The 25,344-nt window shown below is 42.1% G+C and overlaps 1 protein-coding gene across 1 annotated transcript in view; it reads left to right on the top strand.

Annotated features, from left to right (window-relative positions):
- Window positions 1-25,344, top strand: part of Ap3b1 (adaptor related protein complex 3 subunit beta 1) — a 194,903-nt gene that overhangs the window by 143,336 nt on the left and 26,223 nt on the right. The window contains exons 23-24 of the mRNA XM_028760108.1: window positions 15,401-15,632; window positions 19,447-19,531. Coding sequence (XP_028615941.1) covers window positions 15,401-15,632; window positions 19,447-19,531 — 317 coding nt within the window. The remainder of the gene's footprint in view (window positions 1-15,400; window positions 15,633-19,446; window positions 19,532-25,344) is intronic.

A 25,344-nucleotide genomic window follows, 5' to 3' on the forward strand; every position in this document is an offset into this window, starting at 1 on the left:
GGTAAGACAGTTTAAAAGATCTATTAAGAGTGCTCTTGCTCTTGCCTTCTTGTTCCCTCTCTGTCCTCTCGACCCTTCCCCCCTCTCCCCATTCCTTTCCCCTCACCTCCAGTGCTCATGGCTGGCCTCTACCCCTCCCCTCCCCTCCCCTCCCCTCCCCCTTCCCTCCCCTTCCCTCCCCTCCTCTCTGTCTTTCTCTGTCTCTACTAGCCTCTTAACTCCTCTCCCTGTCCCCTGAATAAACACTATTCTATTATACATATACATATACATATACATATACATATACATATACATATACATATACATATACATATATATATGTATGTATTAGATTAGCATCTATCGTGGCAGGTTCCCCCTAGAAAACATGTCCTCTTAACTAATTCTTTGAAGAATGAGACATATCAGAGGATATCAACTCATCAATATTTTGATAAATAGGCACATGGGAATCCTGATGCAGGTCCCTTCCCCACTCCCCTCTTTATAAGAGCTTACATATGTTCTAAGACTGAGCAGTGTGTTTCCTAGGGCTCTGTTTTTATAACTATGTGACTGAAGCCTCTGTCTTCCTTCAGAGCCCTCAGCCAGAAGGCTGTTAGGTCAAGAGGCAGCGTGGTGACCTGAGCAAGTGTTAGATTGCACAGGGAACGTTGCTTCCCACCAGCTAAGGGTGACTTGGCTAGAAGACAGCATGTAGCTTGATGTTCTTTTTAGTCTGTGCAGATTTGGCTTTTTTGTCTGGAGTGAATTCTCATTTACTTTCAAGTAAAAACTTGAAGCCCAGTTAGAGCAGAGGCCTTTTCTAACATTGCTTACACCTGTGATGTTTCTACCAAGCCATATTTGCCATTCTGTCTACACAGGTGTCTGTCAGATCAGTACAGACCTCAGTTTGTGCTTTTTCTCAGCAGTTAGACTTTCTGCCTAAGCACTCACAGACACACCTGAGTTACTCGCTCCTAGAGTTGTAAAGTGCGACAGCCACGGGAGGTCCACAGAGAGCTGCCAGATGATTAGAACCTCATACACTTTACCTTTTTAAACAGCAGACTTGTTTTTATTGATGGTGTTTTTCTTGTTTTGTTTGTTTGTTTGTTTGTTTGTTTTTCTCAAGGCAGAGTTTCTCTGTGTATCCCTGGCTGTCCTGGAACTCACTCTGTAGACCAGGCTGGCCTCAAACTCAGAGATCTGCCTGCCTCAGCCTCCCAAGTGCTGGGACTAAAGCTGTGCTCCATTGCCACTCAGCTAAACATCACACCTTCGTATTGGTTTTGTTTCAGAAAAAGATGTCTCTAGCATAGTTGCCTTTTTAGGAAGTTTCTTCAGGGTACCTAGTTTTCTTGTCAATACCAACCCACTAGTTCCCAGCCCTGCTGCATCATCTTCTCGTTTTATTTCCTGCCCACAATGCATTCCATTTTTGTTTCCCTTCCTTTTCCCCAGGGAAACACATCTCTCTGTTCTGTAGTTCACCAAAGCTTAGTACCGCTGCTAATACTAATCTAAGAGTAGTCTGAGAGCACTCAGTTCTTGCCAGGAAGACTCAGGTCTGCCACCCGAAGGGGATGAAGATGCACTGACCTTGAGACAAGTCATCCTTTCTTTGTTCTCAGCTTGCCAATTAACCACAGAACGATCAAATCAATCTTGGTATTTATTAAAATAAAAAGATCCTGCCTGGCAAGGATCTTTTTAAAACCAACACTTTGACAAACATATCCAGGCTGAGAGCTGTACACATCAGTTAGTGCCTGTGGAGTTGTTGTAGATGCCACTACTGAATTCAGCACTGCAGGGGGAGAGACTGTGCCTCCCAGGCCTTGCAGCCCCTGTGGAGAGCTTTCTGCATGCATTTGTCCCACACTCTTCACTAGACTTCCAGACACAAGAATGCACAACAGGAGGTTTCAGAGACACAATTTTCTTACTAATGAGAGGTTTTTCTACAAATGGTTTAAAGCAATGAAAATACATTGTCTTTTTTAATAATTTTTAAAATTTTATTTTATGTGCAGTGCCTGCAGAGGCCATAGAGGGCATTAGAGTCCCTGGAACTAGAGTTAGCAATGGTGGTGAGCCACCACATGGGTGCAAGGAACCTAACCCATGTCTCCTACAAAACACCAAGTACTGTTAGCTGCTGAGCCATCTCTCTAGCCACACAGACTTATCATTGTATAGTCCTTGGACCTTCCGGGGTCCAAAATAGGTCTCACTGACCCAAACTAAAGCTTAGCATGGCTCTCGTCTTCCTGTGGGTGCAGGGAAAAGGTGGAATTCTTAACCTTCTACTGTCCCACTTTCTAGAAACAGCTCGGCTTTCTTAGAAGCCGTTAAAGGCCACAGTAATATGTCCTCTTTGACCATCTAAGGTTCAGATGGAGTCCTCGCTGTTGTGGAGTCCTATCTAAATGAACCATTGCCTCTATCAGATCCTCTCAAAAAGTTTTTGAAAATTTCAGAGCAAATTAATTTTCACCTTTTTCTAATGCTGTTCTTTTTGTTTGATGTGTAAGAAACTATTAGCACATATTTCAACAGCATCAAAATTACAATAGGTTTTTGACAAAAACATTAATTTATCTCATTAGATAACTAGCTCATTTATGCTTTTAAGTCATCAGAGAAATAAGTCATTTATGTTTTGGAAAAGGCTAAAACATGCAAAGAGATTGTATTATTCAGGCTTAGCACATTGTTAGTTACCTGGGACATAAGAATATGAAAAAAGTTCAAAGCTACCTAAATTGAATAGCAATGTCAAAATGGAGTGCGGGTAAGGCCTGTGGCAGCGGGGACAGCGATGGCAGACGTGGGCTGCAGCTGGCCTGTGTAGTCTCGGTGGTATTGGGTATTTAACGTAGTGTGATGTAAAAGATCACATGTCAGGTAAGAGATGGTTCCATGTGATCTGAGCAAATCAGAGCTACATCAATTCTTTGTGAACGACTGGATTAAAAAGTGAAGGCATCAAGTTCTAAGGTTGAGGTGTTCTGTGCTTGGGAACTATACTTTGAGATTTTAATCATTAAAGTGTTGTGGATCTATTAAATATTGTTCTTGAAATGGTTCTTTTCAGAGAAGCCTAGTGCAACAAGTATAAAATTATTCATATCTTGTATTCTGGGCTAATACTGTCTCGTGTTGTTATGTGAGAGGGTTAATCTAGCTGACCCATCTCAGAGCCCACTGTCTGTCAGGGTTCATGCTGCCTTCCCTCATAGCTAAGTATGGCGAGTAGTCCTGAGTGACACCGCTGCCTCCTGTCAGTGGGCAGCAGCTGGGTAGTCAGAGCAACAGGATGGGAGCTGAGAGCTGGGCTAGCCTTAGTGGATGGAGCATTAACTAGGGCGCAGTGGCGTGGGCTGCATTTGCCCCCTAGGAATTCATGGACTGGTTTGGTTGAAGCTCTGCTCCTGTTTGTATGGTAACATGTCCAGCAAGCTTGCAGAGGAGACAGTCAGAGGGCTCAGTGATTGGGTGGGTGGGCATCATCCTGTGTAGACACAGAACTTTGCTCTTGAAGAGTTGGATTTATTTCTGGACACCACCCTTCTTAAAAGCAGTGCGTCACCTCCATCCACAGATGCTGCTATATAGCCAGTAATCTGTTGCTTGTCCATTTTCAGCTCATAGTACAAAATAAATGAAAGCCAAGGGCATTACAATTGGGAGGGAGGGAGGGAGGGAGGAGGACTGTTATTTAAAAGGCTTTTAAATGATGTCACTATATATTCTTTTAACAACATCCTCTAAAAGCCTTTGAAAAAACAGTCCCTACCTCCCTTCGTTGCTAACAAAGATGGTGCGCGGACTGCTCTTTAAGAGGCTGTTAAATGGCGATCCTATATATTTTAACATCAACATCATTTAGAAACCTTTTAGAGACAGGCTCTTCAGCCACTGCTGACTGAGAGGGAAAGGACATGGGGGTAGGGATTGCTTTTTTAAAGGCCTTTGGACGGCACTATCAATAAATACAGCAATATTGTTATAAAAGCCTTTTTCCAATGATGATTCAGCTTTTTTGATGTGTACTTTTAACCTCATGACCCTTTGTCATCCGACAGACTGCTGTTTCAACATGACTGAAAACTCAGTTTACTAATAGTCCCCAAATGCCATTTATTGAACTTCTTTGCAGAACTTAAAAATCAATTACACATGTACCATCTCATTCAGCCCTCACAACAGCTAGGTGAAACCGGCAGGATGTGTAGCATTAGTTCTAGTGTGCAGAGAAGAAAGATGGAGAAGCCTCGGGGGGGGGGGGGGGGGATGTTTGGCGTCCATACTCGTGCCCGAGCCCTGACTGCTGTCCTGGTCGCCTTCACTCACCGGCTATTCTTTCATTCTTTCAGTCGTTTACTTATCTATCACAAGAACTCACTATGTAATTCTGAGTGATCTGGAATTGTTATGTACATCAGGCTAGCCTCAAACTCACAGAGATCTACTTGTATTTGCCTCTCTCAAGTGCTGGGATTCAAGTTGTATGCCCTTTCCTCAGCACATTCCTGTTAATAGTGGTATTCTGACTTGGTCTTCTAAAAAGTGTCCAAATACAGTTAATTTTTTAACTAGCATAAAAATAAACTTCTACAACTGAAATTCTGAAGGTGACACATGCATAGGTGCACTAGATGGCATTTAACAGCTTGTCAGAGGCTTGGGAGCACACAGTCCAAAACGAGACCTGCAGATTTCCCGTTAAGCTCTGGGACCTTCACAGAAGATAGGGTAGGAAGGTTATAAAAGCCACAGGTGCTGAATGGCTTTAAGGAGACGGGAATTTCTGTACACAGCAGACAGGTGAACATGTGAACTCTGAGGAGACATGAAGTCATGCTCCAGACTTGCACGAGCTCACGCCAGCATGGAGAATGGGAAGTGGAAACTAACCTCATTGAGAAGCTGTTGACCTTGATAGCTGCTGGGTGAGGGAAAGTCCCTTTTCTGTAATGATGTGACGCCTGTAGGCTTCATCTCTGGGGGTAGGTGGCCAGCATAAACCGGATGTAGTGGGGTTGGGGGCAAGATAGAATAAGGAGAATAAAGTTGGGTAAGTGGGATGTGGGAGAGAACCCGGGGAGGGGGTGAATGTGATCAAAGTGCACTGAATGAACTTTTCAGATAATTAAGGAGAACATTTAACATAGGAAAATAAATTGGTAGGAATTTGCATAGGGGTCTGGTCATCAAATGGCTTTACTTCACACAGTTGGACTCCAAAGGACTTACAGTTCCTGTACTGTAAATCAACTTCTTCGTCAGTGAGAGATTTTAAACGTTTATACTCATCAGGAAGAGTGTGTATATGATCATATATAAGTGATTGTCTATATCTCTATTTCTGTCTTGTGATCTGAGAACCCATTTCCTATCCTTGCTCAGTGTCAGGAGTTTCTCAGTAACCTTTGGTACCTGAGACTGCTATACATAATGTACAAGGAACTCTTTATACTTTGCTCTGTCACTGAGTAAAACAGCTTGGGTGGGATCTGTTGTTTTAAATTAACATGCCTATGTACGTGGGCTAAGATGTCTTTCCCCGTCCCTTAGACTTTATCTAGATGAGATCCATGTCCATCAGCCCTGGAGGCTCACTTTCCCTAACTGATAGTTCATTTGAGTGCAAGGAGGTACAGCCAGGCTTGGAACCATAATCCTGTCTCCGCATATGAAGCAGAGTTCCGGGTTTCCCTGACATAGTCTGTAAGGTTCTGTACCAGAGTCTAGCCTTTCTCTGGCAATCTCCATGTGGATTGCAAGCCTGTAGTGCATATTCTCAGCAAGACCTTACCCACAATGACCTATAATTCTGTCTAAATCGCTATTACCTGTGAGTTTATTTATACAAAGCACCCAGCTGTTGCCCCCCATCTAATCTGTTGTCACCCCAAGCTCTTTCTTGTGTAAGGCCATCTCGCCATGTCCTCTGCCCTCCTTTACCCGTTATCCTTAGAGTCCTACCACCCATTCAGGAAAGACTATGACTGCTCACACATGGCCTTGCCAGCATTCTGTTGTCCTAGCAGATCTAACTGTTTGTGCCCTGGGTAGCCACATGGCTACACTGAGTTTCAGCTACACGTGCTTTTATTTCAGCTCAGAAATACCACTCATTACCTTGTTCATGCCTTTCATGTTCCTTCGTCCCTTTATTTCCTCAGATGTTATGTCACATTAGCCTAAATTTAAGCCAATCCTGAAAGGTAGGTAGATGTCAGTGCCAGAGTCGTGTCAAGGTCATTAGAACTTGAGAAACTTTGTAGTGTCCAAGGGCTAGAAATGTCCTATTTCAGAGTCCTTTCTTTGTTAATTGAAAATCAGTTGTTTCATTCCCCTCCCTCGACTCATCCCATGCCACCCACCCATCCAGCTCCACATTTGTTCCTCTTTAGAAAACAGATGAGGGTGGGAGGGGGGCAAAACAGTATGAGACCAAAGAAAAAAGTCTACAAAAATACCCCTGAGTTTGTTTGTGTTGAGCATGGAGCCTGCCTTTATGTGTGGCTAATATAACCCATAAGACTGCAATAGAGAAAACAAACTTTTCCATTGCAAGCACTTGTCAGCTGGAGGTAGCTTCTTGGTTAGTGACAGGAGCTCATGTCCAGTTCCCTTCTCAGTGCTTGGCTTGGAACCTGTGCAGGCCCTGTGCCTGCTGCCATAGTCTCTGTGAATTCATATGGGCATTAATCTGTTATATCCAGAAGACACTGTTTTCTTGGTGTCCTTCATCTCCTCGGGCTCTAACAGTCTCTCTGCCCCCTCCTCTACAAAGGTCTCTGAGTCCTGAGGGGGGGATTCGATGGAGACATCTGGTTTAGGAATGAGGGTTCCAGGGTCTCTCACACTGTGTGTGTGCATTGTCCAGTGCGGGTGGGTCCCTGTGTTGGTTCCCGTCTGCTGTAGGAGGAAGTTGAAGCCCTGCTTCTGAGAGAATCATCTTGCCATGGGCTTACGATACAAATAGTAATAGAAGGAATTTTGTTTTTTAAAGGCTGACACACTAAAGTAACATTGTATAGTATGGGCAAGAGAAAAAATGAAAATCAGGAGAAATTGAGGGTGGGAGGCAAACTCTTAGCTTTTCCTAAAATTAAGAATGAGACAAGGATACCTGCTCTCTCCTTTCTACATCATATAATGATCAGAGGCTTAGCTCCAGCAATTGGACAAGAGAATGGCATAGAAGGGGTAGAAATAAGAAAGGAAGAATTCAGGTGTGCATCATTTGTAAGGACAGAAGACTATAGAGTTCCAGGAGGAAACTCTACATTTATAAGTACAGGATACAAACCCCAGCAACCTGGCAGGCTTTATATATACCAACAGTGTACTGTCAGAGAAAGAGAGTGGGCAAAAGATAGCCCGTTCATAGTAGTCCCCTCAAAACATACGTACCTAGGAATAAACTTATCCAAAAATGTGAAAGATCTCTACGAAGAAAATCTGAAGAAATGTGTGGGACATAAAACCATGCCAGAAAGTGTGGTGAGCAGAGCAGGTTGGGCACACACCTGAGGCTTAGTCGACTCTCTGCTCCCTGCCAGATTCCTGGCCTGGAATACATACCGCGCTCCCCCACATAAAGTAGGCCCAGAACAGAGTTTTTCATGCTAATGAGGTGCCTAGATGCCCTGGGGGCTTAGCCAATAAGCCTCCCTTCCCAGACACTCCTCTCTGCAAAAGGTATTTAATCTCGGGTTAGACCCTGAAAAGGGGTTATGCATCCATTTTTCTCCATGAACAGTCAATAGACAGTTTAGAACCATGGACTGACTGTCTCTTTCATCAAGATCCACTGTGGGGAGCCATGGAGAAGGTATTGCTTACAGAGCCGCAGCTTAATTCTCCTATAGAAGGCCCAGCCTTCTGCCCTCCCAGCCTCAACTGCCACCAAGCTATGGACAGTCACCCCAGAGACAGTGCTGCCTGGATGTCCAAGAGTCTGAGAGCCCCACATCCTTGGCCTTGTTGCAGGCCCAGGAACCCCCAAACCAGCTCTGGCTTTCCCCCATTTCAACTGTGCTTTCCCACCCCTGAGCGATGTCTTGGCGCTTTCCTGAAGCCCAGCACCCACCAGTGGTGGCATGGGCTTTCACCACCCCCCGAAGCTGTGCCCTGAGGCAGGCAGAATGTGGACCCACAGAAAGGAATTCAAAGACCATGCTAGATAGTGGATAGAGCTTCCATGTTCCTATATTGGCTGAATTAATGTTGTGGAGATGGCTCTATTACCAGAATTAATCTGCAAATTTAATGCAGTTCCCAGGAAAATTCCAGTGATATATTTTATAGATCTAGAAAAAAAATCAATAATTCCAATGGGATCACAAAAGACCATGAGTAGTCAAAGCAGTGCTAATGGATAACAACACAGCCAGAGGCATCTAAACTTATGTGACCTATCAAAATTAAAACCAGAAGGTAAGAGAACTTACATAGACCCATTACAGATTGAAACTATTAACAAGCTTCCCAATAAGCAGGGGGAAAAAGAAAAGAAAGAAAGCCCAGGTCCAGAATAACTGCTGAGTTCTTATCAAACTTTTAAGGAAGATTTAATACTAATTCTTAATTTATTCCATAAACTAGAAGCACTAGAAAATGTCATTTAACACCCTGATTAGGTAAAGAAAGAACAACAGATGTATAGACCAATTTCTCTGAAGAACATGGATGCAGAATTTCTCAACAAAATACTTGCAGACCCAATTCAGGAGCACATTACAAAGGCCATACAGCATGACTAACTAGTCTTCATCCTAGTGATGCAAGGTTGGTTCACAGTACATAAATCCAGAAATGTAGTACACCATGTAAACAAGCCTAAGGACAGGAACTGCAGAATCCTCCCCATTGATGCTTTTCTGTCTGTGACACAGTTCAACATGCTGAGGCCTGGGAGGTGTTAGGAATGAAGTCCATGAACAGCAGGCCTATAGCCAAGATCATACTAACCAGATGTTTGTTTTAATTAAATATGTTGATAGTAAAGCCTATAGACTTTTCTTTGGAGAAGGGAAAGAACGAAATGTTGTAACTCCCTCTATAAAATCTGTGCAAACCGACACATTCTCTATGCAGAGCCGGAGCTGTCTAGGTAGTGCTAGCGATGGGACCACAGGGCAGGTAGGTGCTCTACCTCTGAGGGGCAGCTGCATCCCAGGCTTTTTGTAAAGAGGATCACATAGTGAGTATCTTAGCCTTGTAGACTGTAGCCACTTCGTAATGTCAGCGTGGTACAGAAACAGCCCAAGAGAAGAGGGGGAAAAAGGAATGAGTGGATGTTCTAATAAATAGTTTAGATACTAAAATATAAATTTTACAAATTTTTAATATCATAAAATATTTTAAGTGTACATACTGTGTTCAGACCTGCCTGCAAAAAATTTTTTTTTATTTTTTTGTGCATGATTTTTTTGCTTGTATGTATGTCTGTGTACCACATACGTACCTGGTGGTCACAGTGTTCAGAAGAAAGCTTTGGATCCCCTGGAACTGGAGTTATAAATGGTGTGAGACACCATGTGGGTACTGGGAATCAAATCCAGGCCTGCTGGAACAATAGTGCTCCCTCTCCCCTCTCCCCTCCCTCTCCCTCTCCCTCTCCCCTCTCCCTCTCCCCTCTCCCCTCCCCTTTCCCCTCCCCCTCCCCTCAAACAGATTTTAAAAGATGCGTTGATTATTATAAAAATAAATGAAGACGATTTGCATTTTTCATAATCTGTGTTCATTACTCAAAATACTATAAATTAGCACAGTTAGTTTCTACATCAGTCAGATTTTCATGTGTAAGTAAGAAGTTGACCTTAAGATAACAAACACTAGTTTAAAGTCATGCTCTCTGGAAGGTTTCAATATATTTCTTAGAGTCTGTATGTCCAGGTAGGGGTGAAGCACACTTTATCCTGTCCTGGGCTGTTGAGTACGTGGGCTGGAGACACAATGGACACACGTTCCATATTGACTCGGTAAATAAAACAATATTGAGATTCTCTGCCGTATAATTCTTACCAGTCGAAACGTATTGGTTTAAAAAGCACTAATGTAAAAGATGTAGCTTACCTCCTCATACAGGCACTTCCCTACTCGTCTTTCTATAAGTCAACTCTAAATAGGCACTGCTATAAAATAAGCCAAAGACAACAAGACACAAGGAGAACAGTTTATATATTACAGCTCTTCATTTTTTTTGAAATTTAAAAACAGAACAGATTGATAATACTTAAAGATGATTGTGTAACTAAATACAGATTAAAGCATAAAAGGCTGAAAAACATGGTTTTCATAAAGCTTTATGTGGAAATGTCATCTCTGAAATAGTAGCGCAGCTGTCAGCCGAGCCTTGTTACAATCCACACACTTGATACTCTGTGTTTTATTTTTCAAGTCTCATTTCAGATTTTATAATTCAATCATTTTGAACAGCTATGTTCAAAAGAAGTTTTACAACTTTAATCTTAATAATCTCAAGAAAAAGCAGACATGCTATGTCATAAAATAACTATTAGTGACTAGTTTGTACCCTATAAATCTAACTTGAGTTGATAATATGGTCCATTACCTGCTAACTGCACAGAGTATTTTTCATTTTACACTCTTCAGTTACTTTTTAGTGAAGTGTTAAAAAATATGAAGCTTTTCTCCTCTCTAAAATCGCACGCTGTCTGTCTGTTATTAGGGAGATAACAGCTCTTATAAATGTTTCAGTAAGCACTAAGTAGACAGTTATGTGCTCTCTCATTCCACGCTTATTTGCTTACTGTAATAAACTGATAAAATATGTGTGCTTTGTCTCTGTGTATCTACAGGCGTCATGAGTCACATAGATTTCCTTTAGAAATAATGTTGTGGCTGCAGAATTGATTGCTTATTTTCACAAACCATCTAAAGGTACAGGAACGACTTTTATTATTTAAACATGTGTAGGGAAAGATTTGTGGGGACCATCTCACTGGTCCTTGACGCTTTTGTTCTCCTCCAGCTGGGGAGGCTTTTCTTTGTACTGTCACTGCAGCTGGTGACCTAGTTACATCCTCAGGAGTCCCAGTGAGGATGGCCTGTGTCATCTGCTTAGAGCACAGCAAACTAAAGTTTAGAATGTTTGTCATTACAAAATTAAAATTAGTGTTTTCAGGGCTGGAGGGATAGCTTAGCATTTAAGAGCACTAGCTGCTCCTCCAAAGGACCCTAGTTCAGGGTACAATGCCCAGCACCCACATGGCAGCTCACAACTGTCTGTAACTCCAGTTCCAGGGCTCTAAACAGACATATCAACAAAACACCAGTGCACATGAGATAAAAATAAATCATTAAAAAAAACCTAGTGTTTTCCAGCGCTATTTTTTTTAATCCTGTCTTGAGTGGTACAGATTTTATTTAAATCATTTCTTACCTGAATATATATGTTTCTAATGTTTTTTCATAGAACTTCTCATCAATAAATATTTCTTTGTATACACGTATAGAAATCGTTTTTTTCTTTTGTTCATAATGTTATTATATATGTATGCATAGAAATAATTATATTTAATGGAAATCTTAAGTCATTTCCTAAAACTTATAAATGTTAATGCTGACTCTCCACTGGTCACCCCACTGCATCAGTAGGCCTGTGATTTTTTGGGAAAATTTTGTATTTGAAGACTTAGCATCAAATAAAGTATAGTTATAACCAGTGCTAGACATGGATTATTAGAAATGCTGTATGATATTTAAAATGGTTAAACTATTCTTTGAGTTATGAAAATGGGTAAAATTGTGTTTTAAAGTAAGGCACAATTGGGAAGCCAGCTAATAAACATAATAAGTAAATTAAATATTTTGTTATGACTATGCTGGGCATGTGGTGCACACCTTTAGCACCAGTACTCTATAGGCAGAGGCAGGCGGATCTTGTAAGTTCCTTGCCAGCCTGGTCTACAAAGCAAGTTCCATGTCATCCAGGGCTACATAGAGACCTTGTGTTAAAATGAAGGAAGTGAAGAGGTGGGTGAGGGGACATAGAATTAAGTGACAGTGGGAAAGGACAAGAGAAATAAGGAGGGGATAAAAATTCTCTTAAGCCTCTTTAGGAAGGTGATATTGGAACAGAGGCACCTCAGAGCTGGCCCCGGTGGATATGTGGGGACAGGACCTTCTGGCAAAGGGGATGACAGTGTCACGGGCATATGGCAGAAGTATGGACGTTGTGGTAAAGGAGCGAGCACATCAGGTGACGGGGTAGAGTAAACAGTGGTGTCAAGAGTTATAGGCGATGAAGATGTCCTCAGGGACCTAACAGCTTCGAGGTTTTCTGGGCCTTTGTAAAGAAGTTTTGCTTTTACTCTTCAAGGAACAGGGGGGGTTGAGAAGGGGAGTGACATGGTGCCACCTTATCTTAGCGGAGTGGTTCTGCCTGCTATGTTCTAACAGAACACAAGTGCCTGCTTGGTAGGACTCAGGAACAGAAGCCAGACAACCAGTTAGACAGCTGAGAGGTGGTGAGGGCTCAGAAGACCATGGCACCCGAGGAAGCAGAAAGCGCTGCTACAGTTGGTCTCAGTTCATTCAAGTGGCTGGGTTCTTTCCTGCCCCCCAGGATGTCAGGCTTGCCTGCGCTGGGAGCCTCCTTTGTTGTGGCGTTTGTCACACTGATTGGTTTATTTAGTTCTCTGAACCCTTGTATTAGAGTACTTAGAATCATGGTTAGCATGTAAGATGAAAGAAAGTAAATGATTAGTGGTATTAATTGCTGCTTGTACTTGAATTGAAATAATGGTGTCCTTCTTAGAAATCCTTCTCTGTGGAGAAGAGCTTTGGAGTTCAAAGAAAGTTGGCCGCTAAAACTACAATGCACATTCTCAATAACCTAAAGCCTTGTAGCTGGGCCCACTCTTAAAGATGTCCACCCCTTCCCAAGGTGCCAAGCTGACTAAAGATGCTAACTGCAGCGGTGTGCTGCCCTTGCTGTTCTCCAGCCTCCTAGTCACCTTCCTTCCTGCTTTATCGGTTCAGTTTTCACTCCCCATTGTGTGCAGCCCAGCCTTTTGGGGCTTCCAAAAGAGAGAGACTGCCTGTATCACTGTCTCCTGAATGACTGTGCTGGGTACATCTCAGACATGTGTAGGTCAAAAGTGACGTGTGTTGTTTGTTATCTAATTAAGAGAATCCACATGTAACACTAGAAAATACCACTTGTCAGCTTGTGCTCAGGTTGGTTGTAACTCTAGTGCTGTCTCTGCCCACATATACACCTGAGCATTTAATGTTATAGTTACCTTTCTGTCATGGACTCTGTTCACACTGAGCATTGGTGTTTGGGTCTGTGCCAAACAGCATCCGAAAGCTCCTAGCAGGATTTAACTTTCAATATTAAAATGTTCTTTTAAAATGGTTATTTTTGAGATGGGGTCTTGCTGGGTACCACAGGAAGAGCCCAGCCTTTTGACTTTATTGTCTGAACCTCTAGAACTGTGCTTACAGGTATATACCACTGCCCCATGGAAAGAAAGGCAAGTGCATAGACTTGAACACCAGTGCTTGCCAGGCAGTTTTGAGGTCCTATGTTTGATCCTTAGCCCTGCAGGAAACCAAAGTAAAACTAATGGCAAGCCATTTGCTACCATCATCAGAAAGGTTAAGTGGAACCATTGGTTTAATGGGAAGAAAATTCTGAAGAAAAATTGAGATTTAAGTAGCTGGGTTTTTTTGTTTGTTTGTTTTTATTTTTTTAAAATATGTTGCAAATAAATTGACAGAATTTTACAAAGGTTACTTTAAATTCTGATACTAGTTGACCTTTTATAGAATACTCTTTTAATGGCAAGTAGTAAACAGTTTATCATTTCATATTTATGATTTTTTTTGTTGAATTTAAAATTATTAAAAGTTATTTATTATCAATTATTTGTAGCAGGCCTGATGTGCTATAGTACTTAGATTTTGAAAGGAAAGTTGGCTATCCCATGGCTTTATAATAGACAGCTTCTCTCTCTCTTTTTTTTTCCTCTTTCTCCCTCTTTCTTTAATTTGCTGCTTGTGATTTCAATTACAGTACAATTAAGGAAAGAACATTACCAAAAAACATTCAGTGGAAGTATAAAGAGTTGATTTCCTTGTAAAGTACTGAAGGAATTTCAGTGACGATCAACTGACCTCAAAATAGGTGTTTTAGCTATCTCTCTTGGTTCTGTGACAAAACACCAGGCAGAAAAACTTTTAAAGAAGAGCGATCTCTTTGGCTCATGGAGTAAGAACAGACATGGTCTGTCATGGTGAAAAGCATGGCAGCAGGGTTGTGTAGGATCTGCTCTCTGGGTCTGTAGTCAGGGATCAGACAGAAATGCTTGCCTGGGCTCCTCCAGTCAAGGTAGGGTTCCCTCCTTAGTCCAGGTGTGTCTCCCAGGTGACTAATCCTCTCCAGTTGACTGTGAACTTTTATCATCATGGTAGGGAAGGTCATTTTAATCAGTAAACCAAAGGATGAAACCAGCTTAAGCTGGAGTTCACAGTGGAAGAAGTTCATGGGGGGAAAAAGTGTTCATGGTTGACCGCACGTGATGGTGAATGCTGTAATCCCAGGACTCAGGAGGCTTACAGGTTCCAGACAAACCTGTGATACCCAGTGAGAAGCTGTAAGGGTAAATAGTCAGGATTGAAGAGGAAGGCACATGGTGTTCATTATTGGTAGGGATGTAGTATAGTTGAAACATCCAAAAAAACTCATTAGAAACTACAGATCTAGTCACCAAGAGGGCCATAGATGGAATGTTCAGGTTAAAGAGTAAAAACAAAACTCATGTACTCTTTGTAAAAGGAAAGAAGTTACATATGCAGGGCACGAGGCCTACCTCCATGTTGTTGAGCTCTCAACAGTAAGGCCAGAGATCCCAAGATCTACGCCAACCTTCCCTATATAGTGAGACCCTAGCTCCTGGTCCCAAAGATATATGTATTGTATGACTGAAGTTATTTTTGCTTTCTATTATTAAAATATTTTAATATATACCTGCAGAGTAAAATAAAATGATTTGGTGTGAGGGGTGTTGGTTTGGGTTTTCTTGAGACAAGTTTTCTCTGTGTAGCCCTGGCTGTTCTGGAACTCACTCTCTGTAGACCAGGCTGGCCTCAAACTCAAGAGGTCTGCCTGCCTCTGCTTCCTGAGTACTAGGATTAAAGGTGTATATCACCACTGCCTGGCAAAATCAAGTTTTAATGCTGCTTTGAGCCATTTACTATATAATTTCACATCTTCTGACTAATGTCTGTGTAATATCTTCTGACATTTATATTGTGTTTTATATAATTACTTAAGGCAAACACATGTCGTGAATATTGGCTTGTTTTTTAGAAGCAGTAGTGAGTGTCCTCACTAACCCCTGTTGTCCTCCCATGTGCCTAGGTCAGTACACCTGTTTTCGTGCCAACAAAAACACATGAGCTGCTTCACCGAATGCATGGAAAAGGACTGGCCGCCAACTACTGCTTCCCAAGACATCCTTGCATCTTTGGTGACAAGATGGTCTCTGTACAGATAACCCTGACTAATACTTCTGATCGGAAGATAGAAAACATCCACATAGGCGGGAAAAGGCTTCCTGTGGGCATGCAGATGCATGTCTTTCATCCAATAGGTAGGTAAATGCTAAGTTTTATTGGAAACTTGGTTGCTAAATGTTTTCACTTTTAAAGCAGAGTTTTAGAAAAAGAAAAAACATAGCATTATTTACTGTGAGAGTGGCCAGTGTGTGTGTGTCTGTGTGTGTGTGTGTGTGTCTGTGTGTCTGTGTGTCTGTGTGTGTGTGAGAGAGAGAGTCAGAGACAGAGACACTAGATCTTCTCTAGGATTCTGTGCAGGTATTGTACCCCTGGCCTATATTCCCAGCCATTTTTTAAAAACTGAATTTATCATGTAAGAGAAATGTATTTCTTTTCCCTTAGTGAATCGAGTCTCAGCTGTCCTAACCCCAGTATGATGAGAGTGCAGGTCTGCCCTGTCTGCCACCTCCCCTCACCCCTGCTGCTAGGCTTCCCTCCCCACCTCATCGTAGACAACTTACTGTGTGCTAACAGCAGGAAAATAGTCTGTCTTTCTGAATAGAGCGCCTCTCATAGCTCCAGACCCTTTCGTGTTCCTTCTACAGTCCATAAACTGAGAAGTAAAGGGTCTCAAGATGAGTACGTTCTGTTGTCTTCCTGTTTGTGCACAGGATATGGAGTGCCCTTGTCTGTGTGCTTGTAGTTATCTATGATAATTATAAGTTAAATATCCTTGATCTGTTACCACCATTTACAGTCAAAATGTTTTCATGCTCAGAGCACAGAAAGAGAACCTCACTTCTCTTCCCACAGAGCATAAGACGCAGCAGCGGTGACCCTTGTCCCGACATACAGGAAGCAGCTTCCACTGTGCCCATGGCCTTCTCACAGCATGCGCTTCCCAGATGCCCAGCAGAGGGTTGGGGTGTACCCTTGACGTTTTTAAGTCCTTTCAGAAAATACTATGTTTTTATGAGCGAACACAATCCTAAGGTGTAGTTGGAAGAAGCTTCAGACAAAATCTCCATAAAAGATAATGTAAGTTTTGTGGTCCAGGGTGTGTATGAGGCCCTGGTTATGACCCCAACAGCCTCACACAAATCCTACCAGAGGTAGAAACCGGAGGGTCAGAAGTTCAAGGTCACCTTCAGCTACAGGAGAGCATTCTTAGCGACCTAGATAGACTCCATCGAAAAGAAACCAAAGGGGAAGTAGATTTCTGGCACAGTAGCCTTGAAATATCAGCTCCCTCTTGTAACATTTGAGGGGAATAAAGCTCTTGGCTCAGGACGGGTTCCCTGCTTACTGCGCATCACCATTCTGGTTTTCTCCATCTGAGCCCTGGCTTTGTGAAGCATTTGTAAACAGCATCATGTTTGATATGTGTATGTATATGCCCAAGAGAAGTAACATTTCTAGTGCAAACTCTAGTAGACTTTCATAAGCAACCAGAGTAGCATGGAGTTACTGAATGCTAGGATTTTATACTTGATAATTACGAGAACTTAAGTAATTTACTCTATTCTAATTTTTACTGGATTATTTTGCAGAGTTGATATATTGCCAAGGAATTACAGAATATACCAATTTGTGATCTTTTTTTTTCTTTTTTCTTTTTACTGCTTGCAATCTAGCCCTTTTTACCTACTTTAAAAATTAGTTTAGTTAAGCAGTGTCGAGTAGCTGATGTATGGGTTGTCTAGGTTGGAAATGTTATCCAAAGGTTAAAACAGTAGAACAGTATTAATGCTTCCTGTGGCTGGCATAATGAGTTGATGAGTTGACCTTTTATTGGCCTATGTAGAATAGAAGAAATAAATACAATAAATTTCATAGTATGACGCTAATGCGGCATTAAAATATGAATACCGTTGCCTCAGAACTACTTGTAGGCTTTTTGTTCTGAGGAAAATTTTTATGGCTACAATGTTTCATTCATATTTGGGGACACTGATTGAATGCTTTTAAGATTAAGAGTTCTTTTCCATGTGTGTAGGCCCAGACCCTACCAGCAATAGATTACAGCCAGTTACAGTGTACGATGTATCTAATTGCCCTCTAAAATCATCTCAAGAATGCAACAAAACCATGTATTGTGTTTTCATGTTTTTGTGAAAAAAAAAAAAAAAAGGGAATCAAGATGTTTTATTCATTAAATATGTGCCCATCTGAAAGGGCCCAGAGATACTATTCCTAGTCACCAATCCGTGCTATATTGCCTTAAAATCTCTGGATTTTGCCCTTCTTTTAGCAGGGAGCTGGTTCCTTATAGGAATATTAGGATTTATCTACCTAGTTTTCCAAAGACATTAAGAAGACAAAGGATTGGTGTGTGGGGTGGGGGGCAATAAGGACTCACATTAAACCATTTTTAGTGCACAACAACAAGTCCAGAAACAGTGTCCAAGTATTATAAAAATCCATTATATGAATAATTTTATGCTGATCATTTTGTTCTTGAAGCGTTCACATAGTAAAACATGCCATTGATCATGCACTGTCCTCCAGAATTAGCACAGCACTGAGCCTCAAGTTCATTATCCTAACACTCAGGCAGAGTAAGTGTCAGAGTGCTGGCAGTACGTACGATGTGGAGGATCCTAATTGTGGAGGCAGTCATACTTGAGAGACGACAGGATTTGCCAAGCTCTGTGATGTATGATACAAATCAGACCAAACCTCGATGTGTATAGTACAGTGGTGTGGGTAGTACAGTGGTGTGGGTAGTACAGTGGTGTGGGTAGTACAGTGGTGTGGGTAGTACAGTGGTGTGGGTAGTACAGTGGTGTGGATAGTACAGTGGTGTTAGGGATTCAGTAAAGGACAGCTGGGCTGTAGCTTAGAAGTAGAATTCTTTCTTGCCCGGGCTTCATCTTCTGCATGGGAAGGAGAAAAGAGTAGCCTTAAGTGAGCTTATGACAGTATACAACTCTAGAAAAGATGGTCATTCATATGCATATGCGTGGTTGTGTGAGTGTGGGGAGGGGAGGGAGGGAGGGAGGGAGGGAGGGAGAGAGAGAGAGAGAGAGAGAGAGAGAGAGAGAGAGAGAGAGAGATTATAGATCATGGCAAAAAAAAGGGACATTGATGAGAAGAGGAGATCTGGAGATCTCTTAAGAGGTGTCCTGGTTGATTTTCTATTACTGTGCTAAGATCTCACAACCAAAGCAACTCATAAAGCAAAAGCGTTAATCTGGGGCTCACAGTGTCAGAGGATCATAGAATCCATGACCATCATGGCAGGGAGAATGGTAGCAGATGGGCAGGCAGTGGTCCTTAGAGTTTACACCTAATCCCCTAGTTAGCAGCAGACAGAAAGAGAGAGAGAGAGAGCTAACTGGAGATGGGATTTGAGCCCTCCAGGCCCAATCCCAGTGACAAATCTCCTTCAAGGAAGCCATACCTCCTAATCTTTCCCAAATAGTTCTACCAAGAAGGAACCAGTTGTTGAAATAGAAGAGCCCGTGGGGCCATTCTCATTCAAATGACCACAGCAAGGGAAAGGCAAGGACAGTTAATGGAGAGTGGAATTTAGTGACACGAGAGGGGACTGTTGGAAGGATTGAAGTGGACCAGCAAAATAGGGCCAGTTGCAAGGGGAAGACAAATGGATGGACCAATACAATGACATGATCCATAGAAGTGCTGTGAGACCACCACTGACACGGTAACTTAAACAATGAGCTTCAAGAAGAAAGAAGAAAGAGTCTCAAACAAATAGATGTAATGTGTTCATTGGTTCAGGGTTAGCTTCATGAGTTTATAATTTCCTTTAATATTCATAGTTTAAGTCTCTTATGAGCCATAATTAAATTTGTCTTTAGGCATGAATGGCCTGAGAGTTGAGTGGTTTCTTTGCCTCTTTTTCATGTTCTCCATGTTTTAAGTGTTAATTACCCTTTTTCTTAGACTCTCTTGAGCCCGAGGGATCCGTTACTGTCTCAGTGGGTATTGACTTCTGTGATTCTACACAGACCGCCAGCTTCCAATTGTGGTAAGTTCAGTTGTTCTGTTGATATTACCTATCCAGGACCAGAGATGTAAGGCTGGTGTTTCCTGTAAGACGAAACATTCAAGCACATGCGTTTTGATTAACAGTGTATAACTGCCACAGAGGAACTGCTTGTATGCTGTGGACTGTATGTGCATTCTTAGAGTTTCTGATACACCTGCTGCTACAGTGTGCTATGCACAGTTGAAGAAGAAAAGGCTGTTACTGGGTTTTGGTTTTTTTTATTTTAATAATATAACTTTAGACAGTCCGGAGAAGTGAGCACTTGATAGCATTGCTGAGGAACTCGGGGCAGGTGTCTTCTGAGGCAGGCTGTCATTTTGAGACACCCACCGTGAGTTTCCTGAGTAGAATATGACTGATTCTGAGCCTTTTCTAAAACATTCCCCTCCTTTTACGTTAATTTTGCAAACTGCTTGAGGACATTTATAAAGTTGGTGAAGATGTCACAACCACATGTTCCTGGAATCTTTCTAGTTTTAGACTTATGCTCGTGTATAGTGTGTGTACACTGAGGGACTCCAGAGGCCACTGGGAAGTCAGAGCAAAGCAAGTGTAGCTCTGAGAGCTGCCCTGGACTTCCTTCCTTGTTTTCTGATACAGGGTCTGACTTGTTTTTCAAGTGGAAGTTACTTGTTTTTCTTCTAAAATTGAGGTGTTTTATATATCTCAATTTTAGCCAGCTTAGGATAGAATTTGTCAGGATTTAAAATTTGCAAATCATGACACCCCCCCCCAAAAAAAAAAAAAACTTTAAAACAAATGTGTAGGTGAAGTGTACACACCTTTCTTTGTCATTTTCCGAGGATCTCAGGCCCAGTGTTACTTCTGTTACTGCCGAGAGCTGGCAGTGAGGCACGCGAGCAGCGTGGCGTGCACAGTGATTTTATGCAGATCATCACCTTTATGTTTTGGGAGGTCTGCTTTATTAGTGATATATAAAAACTGATTACTTTTCCCAACACTGCCTAGTAATTGTTTATTATTTTTCTATTAGACAAACAACACAGATCAATAAAACTGAACACAGGCTATGAGTAACACCATTCTAAATAGATTTGCTTCCAACACCAGAGGTATATTCATTTTAATGATTTCAACAATGTGAACCCAATGACAAAGCTTGTACAAATTAGGCCAAAATTAAAACCTAAAATATTCCTTTATCTTTCTAATTTATAATCAATTGTGTTCTTATTTTTCCATTTTTTTTCTTAGTTACAAGGACTTGTTTTTATAGTTTCTTGTATCACATTTGCATTTTCGTCTTCTATAGCTAGCTAAGACCTTCTAGGGAGAAATACACACACTGTAGTACTTGATTTTTGTCCTGTATGTATGAACAGTTTTCTTTCTATGTCTCTCAAGTTAATTTTAAGAAAATAACAAATATATCTCACAGAGCAATTAGCTTTCTGTTACAAACACTTGCATTAATACGCCTTCTGCAGTGAAGGTACAAATTACTAAGTTATTTTATATTTTCTTTTGCACAAGAGCACACTAGATCAAAAATTCTTTTTTGTGTATTCCAAAAAGAGTACCTTGGCTCGCATCAAGTGTAATTGATCCTGAAGCAGCGTAATCACAATTACTCACTTTCTTAATTGGCCTGCCCAAAATCAGAAAATGGAAACCGATCGGCAGAGCTTCAATCAATAGCTTCATAGCAGTGCTCGTGGGGGAGGGAGATGGTGGTAATGGGGGGATCAATCGGCCTTAGGTGCCAGTCACTGCTGTGCCTTTTGCATAGTAAGTGGCACCTTTGGCCTAGTGTTTTTGTCCAGAATCCACTGAAAAGAAAAATGCATTCTTTAAAAGGTGAGCCCAGAGTCGGGTGATGGTTGTGCACACTTGGGAGGCAGAGGCGGGTAGAGCTAGAATTCAAGATCAGCCTGGTCTTTATAGTGAGGTCCAGGACAGCCAGGATGCACAGTGAAACCGTATTTTGCGAGTATCTCTTTGAGCGGCTCACTCTCAAGCATGACTAGGAGATCTCTGTGCCTTCCAAAGGGCTCCTTCCTCTGCTCTGCACCAGCCCACCTCAGGATCTCCACCTGAATGAACCTCTCAAGCCACTAGGCAGCTTTGTAACCGCCCTGGAGCCTCTTGGTCCAAGTCTTGGGCCAAGTAAAAATAAAGCTTTTTGAAAGTAAGGAAAGAAGAAGAAGACGAAGGTGAAGATGAAGAAGGAAGAGAAGAAGAAAACTAAATAAATAAGATTAATTAATTAATTAAGATAGGTGCAGAAGGAGAGGCAGAGTACCATTAGCTGACCAACAAGAAATTGCAAAGAATTATTAATCATTAGAAAACAAATAGGGGCAGATGAATGCTTAATGAGAAAATGAAAACCACAGAGCAAAACACTCTGTAAGATACACTTGTGACAGTAAAAACAAACCTGAGGGCTATCCAGCACACAGTGGGTGTGCAAAGGAAAGTTAGGAGGGTAAGGAGGCAGTCAGGAGTTAGAGGTACTAATCCAGCCTCTGACTTCCCTCTTCATCTCTTCAGACATAATCTGAGGCGTAAGGACACCACCGCAGGAATAGGGAGGTTGCCTGGACGGACTTTATGGATGTAAGGCCCCAGGAGCACAGCAGGGGTTAAGTGTGTGCTGGAGCAAGCAGAGATGTTGAGGGACAGAATGAAATGCAGTTCTGTCCTAGAAGGTAGTCAAGAGGATCTCAGAATTTCCCTGGCTCAGGGAGAGCAGCCTCAACCTGTGTTACCTTCCTGCCTCCTTGGTTTATACCTGTGGAACCAGTCCATATCTTCTTGGTTAACGAGCTCCATACCCCAGGGAATAGGAGTCCAGGTTCTACCATGATAGGAATTGCTAGCATTTGTTAAGTAGTTAGAATTGCTCGTTGCTGTTGCAAACACTTATAATTACAAATTTTTACACAATTTTGTCTACAAATTTATTTAATTTGCATTTCAGTCTTTAACTTGTTATTGTCCCCATCTTATAGGTTAGTAAACTGAGACATAGAGAGGGGAAAAGATAGAGCTAATGTGTAGTAGAACTTGGTGTATTCTCTTACCAAAAAACAAAAACAAAGCAAAAAAAAAAAACAAACTGCACAGTTGGAGATGACCATGCTTTGGAAAGAGAGCTGAAGACTGAAGATGGATGCGGAGGTGCAGGGGGCTTTGGAAGGAGCAGATATGCACTGGAGTGGGGAAAACTGAATACTGATTCGTGCTCTGGAAGAAGGGCCCAGGAAGGAACCGCAGTAGAGAACAGAAGCTATAGGCACTGGAGACCAGAAAATAAGAGAGATGCAGAAGGAGAGAAAAAGAAATAATTATGGCAATTAGGAAAAAGCATTTCCCCAAACAAAAGAAACACACTGTCAGATTGAAAGGGCCTATGAACGGCCAAACAAGGTGAGAGCAGCTCAAAACAACTGTTCTCTCAGGACATCACCTTTAAAATACAAGGATTCCAATACCCCTTCTTCAGACAGCAGGAATTGCTTGTCACATAGACATCCTTTGTGAAAGATTCACACTGAGAAATGCTATAGTAGAATTGCCCTTTCTGTCTGCTGCAGAGAAGGCAGACTAAGGGGAGCAGTGGGTGGAGATCTCGCCTATGCCCTCTGTTTCTCTGTGAAAAGTAAGTGCTGATGTAATATCAAAGTAAATGAAATCATAAACCAAACCCAGAACTCAGCATGGACCAGTGTGAGGAGGAATACTGGTCGTTCTTGTCATGTTTTCTACGTGAATTGATTGATGGCAAACAACATTAAGTATGGTTGAAGATATTAAATATCACTAAGATTATTGATAACTCCAAATGAGGAAGGAGACAAAGGAGTTATTAAAATTTGGGCCCCTTTTAACTTGAAGTGGAAGTGAGTGTGCTAAATAGAAGACTAAATCACATAGCTGGGGGCAGGGACATACATACCTGTGTGTGCTTCTTCTGGGAAGACAAGAGCAAACATGTCTGGCTAGAGTACTAACAGCGAGGTAATAGTGAACCAGTGTGTTTGCTGGAGACACTCTCAGGATCACAGTTACTGACTCTCAGGATCACAGTTGAAGGGTTACTGACTCACAGGATCACAGTTGAAGGGTTACTGACTCTCAGGATCACAGTTGAAGGGTTACTGACTCTGAGGATCACAGTTGAAGGCTTACTGACTCTGAGGATCACAGTTGAAGGGTTACTGACTCTCAGGATCACAGTTGAAGGGTAAATGACTCTCAGGATCACAGTTGAAGGGTTACTGATTCACAGGATCACAGTTGAAGGGTTACTGATTCTCAGGATCACAGTTGAGGGCTTACTGACTCTGAGGATCACAGTTGAAGGCTTACAGACTCTCAGGACCACAGTTAAAGGCTTTTTTTGACTCTTAGGATCACAGTTGAAGGGTTACTGACTCTCAGGATCACAGTTGAAGGCTTACTGACTCTCAGGATCACAGTTGAAAGGTTACTGACTCACAGGATCACAGTTGAGGGCTTACTGACTCTCAGGATCACAGTTGAAGGGTAAATGACTCTCAGGATCACAGTTGAAGGGTTACTGACTCTTAGGATCACAGGTGAAGGGTTACTGACTCTCAGGATCACAGTTGAAGGCTTACTGACTCTCAGGATCACAGTTGAAGGCTTACTGACTCTCAGGATCACAGTTGAAGGGTTACTGACTCTGAGGATCACAGTTGAAGGCTTACTGACTCTCAGGATCACAGTTGAAGGCTTACTGACTCTCAGGATCACAGTTGAAGGCTTACTGACTCTGAGGATCACAGTTGAAGGCTTACTGACTCTCAGGACCACAGTTAAAGGCTTTTTGACTCTTAAGATCACAGTTGAGAGCTTACTGACTGTCAGGATCACAGTTGAAGTGTTATTGACATCCAGAAGCCTGGGTAATACAAAAGTAGCTACATCCCTAAACAGTGGAAACGCTCTCCCTCTCATGGTGTGTGCCTGTGAAAGCTGCATCCCTGCAGCTCCCTGCTCAGCTAGTGGGCAGCTCCTTCCTGCATTGGGGCTCGGTATAACCTTGGGGGCTAGCCCATGAATCTTGTAACTTTCTGTCCCCTTAAAGTTTTTTAAGTCTTGGGATTGTTAGCTCCCTGAGACTTTGAGCCTCTCACCTCCCTCAGGAGTAGCTTCACGGCAGCCTGCACACACTAATTTTCACAAGTCATAGCACCTTTATTAAACAGCTAAAGGATAAAATGCAGCAGTGTTTATAATAACCCTACCTGAGAGAGAATGACATAGAAACTAAAGGAAAGGATGAAGTATATGTGTGTGTTTTCTGATGGCTGGAGTAGAAAAAGAATAATTGAGCACAAATAATGTTTGTTGCAGCCTTACAGCAGAACACAAGTTACAACCCTTTAAAGCATGGAGTGTGTCTTAGTCAGGGTTTCTATTCCTGCACAAACATGACCAAGAACCAAGTTGAGGAGGAAAGGATTTATTCAGCTTATACTTCCACATTGCTGCCCATCACCAAAGGAATTCAAGACTGGAACTCAAACAGGCTGGGAAGTGGGAGCTGATGCAGAGGCATGGGGGGATGTTACTGGATTGCTTCCCCTGGCTTGTTCAGCTCGCTTTCTTATAGAACCCAAGACTGCCAGCCCAGGGATGGCACCACCCACAATCCCTCCCACCCCCATCACTAATTGAGAAAATGCCTTACAGCTGGATCTCATGGAGACATTTTCTCAAGAGAGGCTCCTTTCTCTGTGATGTCTCCAGCTTGTGTCAAGTTGACACACAAAACCAGCCAGTACAGGTTGTATAAAGCA

Source organism: Grammomys surdaster, unplaced genomic scaffold (assembly GCF_004785775.1).
Source record: "Grammomys surdaster isolate TR1022 unplaced genomic scaffold, NIH_TR_1.0 126391, whole genome shotgun sequence".
NCBI lineage: Eukaryota > Metazoa > Chordata > Mammalia > Rodentia > Muridae > Grammomys > Grammomys surdaster.